Source organism: Zea mays, chromosome 4 (genome assembly GCF_902167145.1).
Source record: "Zea mays cultivar B73 chromosome 4, Zm-B73-REFERENCE-NAM-5.0, whole genome shotgun sequence".
In the NCBI taxonomy this organism is placed as follows: domain Eukaryota; kingdom Viridiplantae; phylum Streptophyta; class Magnoliopsida; order Poales; family Poaceae; genus Zea; species Zea mays.
The window spans coordinates 133,969,496-133,980,141 of record NC_050099.1 but is presented as its reverse complement, the minus strand read 5'-3'; the positions used below and the strand labels follow the sequence as shown (position 1 = coordinate 133,980,141).

Genomic DNA, 10,646 nt, shown 5'->3' with positions numbered 1-10,646 from the left:
GCTCCTCCGATAGCCACGACATCACGCCAGCAGGGTGCCAAGATCTCTCCGGCTGCCACATTGGCATGTACTTAGGGCGCTAGCTCTCCCTCCGCTAGACACGTAGCACTCTGCTACACCCCCATTGTACACCTGGATCCTCTCCTTACGACTATAAAAGGAAGGACCATGGCCTTCTTAGAGAAGGTTGGCCGCGCGGGACCGAGGACGGGACAGGCGCTCTCTTGGGGCCGCTCGCTTCCCTCACCCGCGTGGACGCTTGTAACCCCCCTACTGCAAGCGCACCCGACCTGGGCGCGGGACGAACACGAAGGCCGCGGGATTTCCACCTCTCTCACGCCCGTCTCCGGCCACCTCGCCACTCCCCCCTTCGCGCTCGCCCACGCGCTCGACCCATCTGGGCTGGGGCACGCGGCACACTCACTCGTCGGCTTAGGGACCCCCCGGTCTCGAAACGCCGACACAATGTTTGCATATGATGCAATTATTCAGCTATTTGTACAGAACTCCTATTATATAGTAAAGATTTGACATTCGTTTCTGTACCATGAGTCATCATATGTGTGAGACTTGGTCCCAGCATACTTGGTGATTATTTCGAGTCCGGATTTTGGACCTTAGAATCCGGGTGTGAGACTTTTACAGTCTTGTACTCATTTTCAATTGCATAGTTGGTTTCACTTAAAATTCAATGTGCAACGGCACAAGAAGCGGGCGGACGTTGTTGCAAAATGGACGGGATTTGTTGTTAGAGCGATAGCTACGAGAACGCTGTTGTGTAAACAAATAGGATAGGGATGAGATATGACCTGAGATCGTAGGTTGATTTTGAAGAAATACAAGAGATTCTTTGTAAAAAAAATAACGGGGATGCTTTAATATAGTAAAGATGTATCTAGCACTCCAAATGTAACGTACCCTTCGGTCCAACTCGATGCATCCATAGCTCAGGTACGGAGGTACCAGTGCAGCTGAGGCAGGACCACATAGCAGCGCAGTTGAGGCTGAGAGTGAAATAAATAATAGAATATAGAATAGTTGATATAGTGTAGAGATTTGAGGTGAATATAAAGATTGTAGTATATAGTAGATAAATTTTGCTAACTAGAATAAAAATTAAGATAAAAATTTAGAGTTGCATAATCTTGTAAAGCTTCAACGAAGCAAACCATCAGCGGTTTTAATAATCTATTATGAACGCGGCTAAACCAGCCTGAGGCATCTGATTCCAACAAATACATAGCTGCTACACGCTACTTTCCACCAACAAACTGATAAAAGAAGCATGAAAGAAACTGCCCAAATTCGGCCAGGTTGCCAAGCTGCAAGCCTGCATCTCGATACAGCAAAGCGTCTATTACATAACATAATACATGATCAACGAAGCACCTACATTAAATAAATCTCATCTAGTCTAGATCCCAACAACACATTACAGGCCATCGCGTCGCATCAGTTTATGTTTCCCCAGATGGCGTGTCCTGAGGTCACTTTGTTGCTTGGCCTTGCTGTCAGTTCATACACGATCCGAGCAAATGTGTCCGAGTATTTCCCTTCTGATGTCAGGATCTCAGCAAAAGTGTTCTCGTGTACGAGGAGATGCATCCTGTTCTGCGGCTCAGAGACGAGGCTCTCCAGTATCATCGACGTCTTCCTGCAGACCTCAGGCACAGGGTGCGGCGTTTTCACAATCTTTAGGAGTCTATCGACAGCCCTGGTTCAATTGACATCAAAATGGTAAATTTTACAGATTGTTAAAGCCCCTTCTCCGATATTGGATGCTTTGTATGAAGCGGACATTTACCATCGCTCACTGGCAAGCTTGAGCCTGCAATCCATATTCACTTCGGCTACATTGTAGAGTGCACTAACAGCAGCAGCCTGTGCATCATATGCTGGTACACTCAATAGGTCAACGAGTCGTTTGTATATCTGCATCAAGTAAACCAATGTAAGTATGACACCAAAAGATCTGAGAAACAGATACCTTTATTCGAGTGATCGAATTCCAAAAAAAAACATTTACTTGTGGAATGATAGGAAGAAGAAATGGCTCGTTGTCTGGATTTATTATCAGACGGCCAATCAATTCAGCAGCAGCACAGTGCCATGGCTTTACGGAAGAAGAAAGCATACCCATTATGGCATGAATTGCACCTTTCTCGCTATCTTGGCAAAGAGCAGAAAATGAGTAAACCTCAAAATAGGAATGAACTGGGAGAGAATAATGAAATTCTAGCGTCATATCTTACGTCATTTTAATGAACGAAGGCTTCGATGAGCTGAAGATCCTCAGGTCCAGCACAGGTGCTAAATTGACAAGGGTCTCCAGCATGTTTGTTATGAGCTCATCATCTTCTGTTCAATGACAAATACCAGTAGAACATGAGTTCCCAATTATGTATTAAAGTCTGCCAGAAAAATGGCTAGATTTGAACTGCCATGACATGTCACATAGCCCCAGGATACATAGCTCACTCAAGTTGGCAGCAGATAGATAGTCGAATAGGAGTACAAACATACCAAAAAAATATATAAACTTCACATCATCCATATTTTTGCAGAGTTAGACCAAACACAAAGTTAAAATGGGAACATTAAATCGCCAGTTTCTTTCCAAAGCTTGTGGAGACTGAGCAATAGCTCGGTTGCGGAACCTCCAGTTGAGAGGCTGTCCACCCAGGTTTCGACAGTCACAGGTCATGTATGTACCTCCCTTAAGGGTCTGGCACAGTGTCACCATAAGGCCCTATTTGATTCCTCTAGATTTTGAAATTATGGATAGAAAATCCCATAATTCCAGTATCTCATCGAAACAGCCTAGTTTTTAGAGGGATTTTAACTCAGATTTTTTGAATCTCGAAATCCAATAAAACTGTTAGGATTTCTTTTTATCCGAATTCGCAGAATACCTTGGGATTCAAACGGCACCGAAGACAGAGCCAAGGGGAAGTTACCTTGTGGGGATTTTTCGCAGAGTAATAAACAACATAGATGCTGCTTGCTGCATATGCAGGTAATAATTGGACAACCCATAAACTACAGCACATTTGAAGTGCCAAACACATTCACATAGCCTCATTTGACCATCACCAAGTTAATCTATAAACTAAAAAAACAAAGACGCAGGACAATATTTCAATATTTACCTCTATTCTGGTTTTCTAAGCAATGAAATATAGTTTCCAAGCAATGCCTATGTTGAACCATGATAATCTCATTTTCTGGCATAAAAGAGAAATTGCGGATTATATTGGAGGCTGCAATAGCACACTGCTGCCTTTCCGCCCTCCCTTCATCATCGTTGTTAAACAACCCATCCTCATCAAACCAAAAGCTTGCAGCGCGCTTCTTTGTGACACTGGAATCTTCCGCCTTGGATTGGTCATTAGAGGTACTGTAAATAACACATTTTATAGAACATAAGTATGGCAGAACCATGGATACTGAGGGTTGTCAGGATCTTGGTAAGACTAGTAACAACATACGTGGCAGTGTCAGAGTATACTTTTTCCATATTCTCCTGGCCAAAGCCCGAGAGTGTTGTGTTGGCACCCAAAGTTCTTAGTCTGGGTGGTTTCGTATGGTCCTTAGGCATTGAAATATCGCTCCATTCATCAATCTGCACAAGATATCAAAGCATAAGACAGAATGCAAAAGACAAAAGATGGTAGCTTCTTTTTGAGAAAATGTGCAGGCACATTAGTATGTTACTTAGCAGAAGTTAGAATTTAATTTGGTATAAGAAACATATGAATAAGATGATACAAGAAAGTGCTTAGGTGACCCATTAATAATCGAACGCCTCATTTGACTTTATTAGGAAGAAGTTTATTGTTAGTTATCAATATGACAGACTCTTCCACAGTTAATCTCTATCTACCGCATTCCCTATCTCTCCCCCTCTCTCATCTCCATGTAAATGATGTGACTGCCATATGACAAAAAATAATGTTCTCGCTACGAAATCACCAAAAAAAACACCTCACTCGTCCTAGGGCATGGTTTGCACCTGTTTTATATGATTCTGGACAAAAAAGGGTGAACACTTGTGGGGTATGGGGAGAACTATGGGCAGCCTTATCCTTGTTTTTTTTTGGCAACATGTAGGATAAAATTTAAAACAAGTGCAGGTCCTAGTTATTAAAGTGTTAAGGCGACATAAGGCGATCGACCCCCTTTTTAACTTATAAGCGGTAAACCCTAAGGCGAGGCGACGCCTTAATTATATTGATAAATATAAAAAATAGACCAAATATTAGTTATATATCACTAATTAGAAGCTAATAAACAAGTAGCACAACTGTTTTTTTTCGTGAACGCGCAGGAGAGCTGCGCATCATTAAATTAAGAGAAGAAAACAGTCCAAAATGGACCAAAGTACAATGCCACAAAAGGCCAAACACCAAGACCACCAAATCCTGGCCAAACACAAGACCACCAATTCCTGCTACGCACAGAACTGCAGCTTACTTCTGCGCATGGAAACAGCAGCACGCAAAAGGACAACAGCATAAGTGCTAGCAGGCCACACACCCACACAACTGCTCTTCACTAAGCCCCCAATAGAACCCTTGATCTGAAAATTGCAGCACCAGGACCCAAAGCCTCAAGATGTCTAGCACCGGCAAGCCTCTAGCACTCAAACTCATCCAGAAAAACTGATTTTATTCCATGAATGGAAGGCCTGACGCCATCAAAAACCGCCTTATTACGGTGAAGCCATAAACACCAAGCCCCCAAGATGATGATACCGTTAAAGCCTCTTCTTTTGGATTTGTGCACTTGCTTACACACCTTCTCCCACCAGTCAGCAAAAGTGGACTCATCAGAGGTAGGGGAAAGATTAGCTAGTCCCAATGAAGAGAGAATGTAGAACCAAAATTGCCGCACAAAAATGCAAGTGCAAAGGAGGTGTTGGATATTCTCCGAATCTTGATCACATAAAGGACAAACCTCAGGATAAGCCAACCCTCTTTTCTGCAGTCTATCAGCTGTCCAACATTTATTTCTTATTGCCAACCAAAGAAAAAATTTGCATTTGGGTGGAGCCCAAGTCTTCCATAACCTCTTCCATGGTTCGAAGGTAATCGAACCCATGAAGAAGGTCCTATAACACGACTTCGAAGAGAACTGACCAGAGGAAGAATGAATCCACACATGTCGATCAGCCTCCTGAGTGAGCACCACTCCCCTTAATGCATCCCAAAGGTTAAGATATTGTTGCAGCCCAGGCAAATTAAGAGGGGTCTCAATGTCATTGATCCACTGCCAGTTTTGAAGAGCATGGGCCACCGTTCTAGAAGAAATAGCTCGTTTCCCAACATTAGCCACAACAGCAGGGGCAAAATCTTGGATACAAGACCCATCCAACCACCGATCTGTCCAAAATAATGTATTATACCCATTACCAACTAGGGAAACAATAGAAGAAGTAAAGAATCTCTTGACAAGTTGTTGAATAGACAAGTCCAAACCAGACCACAGCTTGTTAGGATCAGTTTTTTCTAACCATAACCATTTAGCTTGCAGCGCCCAACGCTGGTACAGCAGGTTAGAAATCCCAAGCCCACCGAGATCCAAAGGCCTTGTAACAATGTCCCACGACACAAGGCAATTGCCACCATTTACCTTCTTTCTTCCTTTCCAAATAAATCCTCTCTGAATCTTGTCTATAGAATTAATCACCCACTTGGGGATTTTCATGGCAATGAGAAGGTAGATCGGGATGGCTGAAAGCACAAAGCGCACCATAGCTGTCCTGCCAGCAAGACTAAGCAACCGAGCCTTCCAATTAGGAAGTCGGTCTGCAACTTTCTCAACCCAAATCATGAGATCAGATTTTCTGAGCTTTTTATCTAAAATCGGCAGCCCCAAATAAGTGCAAGGAAAAGAGGAAGAAGTGCACTGAAGAATATTGCAGCTCATCTGTACCGCCTGCTCATTACACCTGATTGGGATAACGAAACTTTTTTGCAAATTAGATACCAATCCCGTGGCTGAACCAAAGCAGTCCAAAATCGTTTTGACACATTGAAAATCTTCCTCAAAAGGTTGAACAAAAAGGACCACGTCATCAGCATAAATGGACAGTCTGTTTCGGATATTAGCACCCACCAAGTTGTGCAGCAGCCCCCTATTTTCAGCCAGATTAAACAGACTATTGAGAATATCCATAACCAATACGAACAACATTGGAGAGAGAGGATCACCCTGGCGAAGCCCTCTCCGGTGCCTAATAGGAATACCAGGAGACCCATTCAAAAGCACTTGCGTAGAAGAAGAGGCCAGAATATTGGAGATCATATTTCGCCACACAGGACCAAACCCAAGATATGAAAGCACTTCAAACAAGAAGGCCCAAGAGACCGAGTCAAAAGCTTTGGAGATATCCAACTTCAAGAGCAAACTAGAGACTCTTCTTGTGGAGAGATTTAATTGAATGCTGCACCAACATAAAGTTATCATGAATCAATCGGCCTCTCACAAAGGCACTCTGATTAGATGCCACCAACTCCTGCAGATAGGGTCCCAATCTATTAGCAAGCATTTTGGTGACCAATTTAGCAAAACTATGAATTAAGCTAATTGGTCTAAAATCTCTTGCAGACAAGGCATCAACTTTCTTAGGGAGAAGAGTTAAATAAGCTGAATTCAGCATCCCCAACTTGTGAGTATTCCCTTGATGGAGTGAATTAATGGCTGCCAACAAATCTGATTTAATAATATGCCAACAACATTTGTAGAATTTTCCAGTAAACCCATCAGGACCAGGAGCCTTATCAGATGGGAGAGCACCAATAGTGTCGCGAACCTCCTTCTCAGAGAAAGGTGCCTCCAGGGAACTCAAATCAATAGCGTCTCTGTGGCAAGCAGCTAGGTTAAGAGAATACGGTCTCTGGATATTAGAACTCAAAAGATTGGAGAAAAAATCGTCCAGAACCTCCTGTATTTGATCATGGCTGGTGACTGTCCTCCCATCATTCTCCAAATGGGAAATAAAATTTCTCTTCTTGCGGAAGCGAGCCTGTAGGTGAAAAAATTTTGTGTTGGCATCTCCATCTCTCAAGTAGTGCAACCGGGAACGCAAGCGTACAACTGTCCTTTCCAAAGAAGCAAGGACAAGGCAGTGTTGTTTCAATTTCTGCAGCAATCATAGCTCATCTGAGGACAACGGCCTGCTGTCCTGCGTCATCTCCAACCTGTGCAGTGTAAGGCCTCTTTGTAGGCCCATTCTAGCCTATTAGAAAATAAAAAACAGGAAAAAGAAAAGGAAAAACCCCATTACCAAGTAGCCCAACCCAGCCCAACACCACACTTTAAGGTTATCCTCTCCCAGCAGCCGCCGCCTGCCAGTTCTCACGCACAGCTGCTGCTTCGTCATTGCTCTCCCTCCCCACAGTTCTCCGGTTCTCTCCCACAGCTACCCTGCGCCGCCGCGACCACCAGGACCAGCGCTGCCGCCGGGACCAGCGACGCTGCAACGACCCCCGCGACGCCGCCACGACCCCCCACGCTGCCGCCGCCTCTTCCCCACGCGCCGCCGCTGCCTCTTCCGTGCGTGCCACCACCTCTTCCCCTCACCCCAGCCTTGCCACAAGGCGACAGGACGCCTTGCTGGCTCCAGCTCGCCTTACCTCTTAGGTGTCGCTTTAGCGACGCCTAAATAACCATGGTGAAGGTTTAGGAAACATAATTAGATGACTTTTTTCCTTTGTTTTATGGCTACAAACCTACAGTGGGCAATGATGCATTGGTGCCATATCATAGTATGGATGAGGCCAGTACCATTTTCTTCCATGTTTATGTCAAAGGGTGGGGCTAACTTGATTAGATCTAGTTCAGATGCATTCTAAATGCAAATACAACTAGCACTCATTAGCCAGACAGAACAAAGATTAAGAATTTACAATAATTTTTTAAAAAATGTAAATTGCATGATTTAGTAAAAGATACAACAAACTGGAAAGTAAAAATGGAGACATACAACTTGAAGAAGAGCATCTAGGAGCCCAGGAACTTTAGCAAGAGGTGTTGCATCACGTCGGAGGTCATCCTTCTCCTTAAATGAGAGTACTGTAAGGGCATTCAGTGCCCACAGTATCTCTGACTTCAACCCACTTTGCAATGCAAGGACAATTCTTTTGTTGTTCTGATCTGTCAAACAGCCAGTGCTGGTAACCGTTATTAGGAAATGATTACTTGTGCAGTTCAAACACATGATGAAGAATATGAGATATCATCTCTAGCAAATGGGGCAAAACAAGAGTAAAACTGGACAATATAGTATGCATCTTAAATATAGAGAGCAGGATCACAAAAGGTGGTCATAATTGTAGCATGCCATGATTTGTCAGCTGTACAAAATAGCTGTTTCCAGATTTCAAAAAAAAAAAACATGTACAGACATTATAAATATGTGTAGTAGAAGTGCTTGACTGCTTGCACCTACATACACTTTCAAGCAAGGATATGTGCACAAGTATAATAAAAAATATCTAAGTCAAATTTTTAGTCATCACATAATCACGTAGAAACTCAGCTCTCATTTGAGAGAGCTCCAATTCACAGACCACGGCAGACATGGAATTTGTCAACCAAATTAAAGTGGTTTAGATATTTATATTTACTCTAGAATAGAAACACAATGATACAATACAACCAAGTAATCTCAGTGTATCCCAGTTCCAGTTTCATGTATAATACACAACTCCAAGAACTCCTGGAGCTGGAGCTGTGCCATAAAGGTTTGACAGTCATGCAACAGAAATCATTACAGCTAACTTGGCTTGCAACACAATTCAAACCGGAAATGAAGGATATTACAAACTTCCAAGATTAAAAAAGAAATGATACTGAAAAAATATGTCTAAACTGGATATTAAGGCCAGATTCAAAGTTGTTTGGAACTCTACAACCTCATCCAGTTCTGAATTATGCATCTAAGACTCTAGGCATTGGAGGTGGAGCAGTGGTCTGAAAGATAGCTCGTTAGTATTCTACTGTATCACACTGTTTTGATAAAGGGCCCAGTTGTGAGGTCAATTTTTTTCCATTATGCGCAAACTTTGCTACTCTGCATGACTGTTCCGAGAGTATGAGCTGGGATCTGAAGGGAGCAAAAAGTTAAGCTACATTATATGCACTGTAAATCTTAGTTTGTATGACTGGTGGTTATTTTCCTCCCGAGATTTTATTCGACAATCTACACAATTACACAACGATATTGCAGTAATACCTCAGCATAGTGGCTTTGCCAACATAAGCCAACATGGCAACGATGTTGCTTCTGAGAAAACAAGGCACAACGAAGTGACACCAGATCCCCCCCCCCCCCCCCCAAAAAAAAGACGTACAGTCAGATGCGAAAATCTTGGAGCCCAACGCATTATGCCTCCGATGTCAATACCAAGCACATAAAAATCACACGGACCTTTCCAGCTCCAGCCGAAAGATAGGATTATTCATGATCTAAAGACACTAATGTGCATCCGACAACTCTACCCTAAGGAATGGAGGCAAGAGCAACAATTCAGATAACCAGGACCCCAGTTCTTCAGGCACCATGCCCTAGAAACCCATATAGGCTCAGATGAACTGCAGAAGCAGACGAATGAGCGAATTACCTGACAGGGCTGATAGGACTTGGAGGGACGGCCCGACCAGAGCGGCGGGTGCACCCGGGTCAACGACCGCCGCCGCCGCGGCAGCAGCAGCGGCCCCTCCGCCGGTGGTGCTCCCAAACGGGCGGCCGCGCTTCGCCGGCGTGCCCCCACCGGTCCCGCCGGACTTGCCCGTCTGTTTCTGCATAGCTAGGGTTTTGGAGCTCGGAGCCTGGAGGGTGGGGTGAGGGAGAACGTCGTGTTCGAAGTTCGGAACTGGGTGGGCAACTCCCAACTGGGCCGAATTTTTTGTTTTTAAGTCCTATTTTCAGAAAATATTTACTTTCAGGCCATTGGACGATTTAATGACACTTTTAGACTCTTTTCTCGGCGGCATGACTCGTGGCGCCGAGCTAACACGGCTCGGCGCCATGGATCTTGGCGCTGAGGTGTGATCCACGCTGGCCAGTGCGACGTGACATGTTGTCGACGTGGCTTTTGATCTCGGCGTCATAGATCGTGGTGCCGAGCTCGGAAGTAAAATATCGTGCCTTTCTTTCTCCCGTTGTTCTCTCTCCCAATGTTTTACCTAGCCGTCGTTGTTCAAACCGCTGACGCCGCCCCCACGCGTCGCCTCCCCGCCGGCCCGAAGCCACCCCGCCCCCACACGCGCGCCTCCTCGCCGGCCGACGCCGCCCCCACACGTTGCCTCCCCGCCGGCCGACGCCGCCCCCACGCGTCGCCTCCCCGCCGACCCGAAGCCACCCCGCCCCCAGCGCCTGCGCCGCCGTCGTCCGAGTCGCCTGCTCCCTCCTTCCCTCCGACCCCATTGAAAGGTAACATTGTTTTCTAATTTTGAATTAATTTATTTTGTATTTATTTAATATTAATTAGTTAGTTAGTGTTTAGATGTTAGTTATAAGTTAGTTAGTTAGTTGTAATTAGTTCTCATGCCATGTGCCATTTTTAATTAAGTTAGTTGTTAGTGTTAAGGGTTTAGGGTTAGTGAGTAGTAAGTGTTAATTAACATTGTTTAGCATTTAC

At 44.5% G+C, this 10,646-nt stretch overlaps 2 protein-coding genes across 2 annotated transcripts; both read right to left on the bottom strand.

Annotated features, from left to right (window-relative positions):
• Positions 1-1,171: 1,171 nt before the first annotated feature.
• On the bottom strand, positions 1,172-9,910 carry LOC100277110 (uncharacterized). Its single transcript, NM_001150770.2, has 8 exons — positions 9,627-9,910; positions 7,988-8,157; positions 3,489-3,622; positions 3,150-3,397; positions 2,253-2,358; positions 2,027-2,165; positions 1,805-1,932; positions 1,172-1,714 (listed from the first exon to the last, which is right to left on the bottom strand). Exons 1-8 carry the CDS (start codon positions 9,808-9,810, stop codon positions 1,453-1,455), a joined length of 1,371 nt encoding a protein of 456 aa, NP_001144242.2. The 5' UTR covers positions 9,811-9,910; the 3' UTR covers positions 1,172-1,452.
• On the bottom strand, positions 3,629-7,449 carry LOC103653695 (uncharacterized). The gene is made up of 2 exons (XM_008680522.4): positions 6,944-7,449; positions 3,629-6,863 (listed from the first exon to the last, which is right to left on the bottom strand). The coding sequence occupies exon 2, from the start codon at positions 6,466-6,468 to the stop codon at positions 4,636-4,638; it is 1,833 nt and encodes a 610-aa protein (XP_008678744.1). The 5' UTR covers positions 6,469-6,863; positions 6,944-7,449; the 3' UTR covers positions 3,629-4,635.
• Positions 9,911-10,646: the final 736 nt, after the last annotated feature.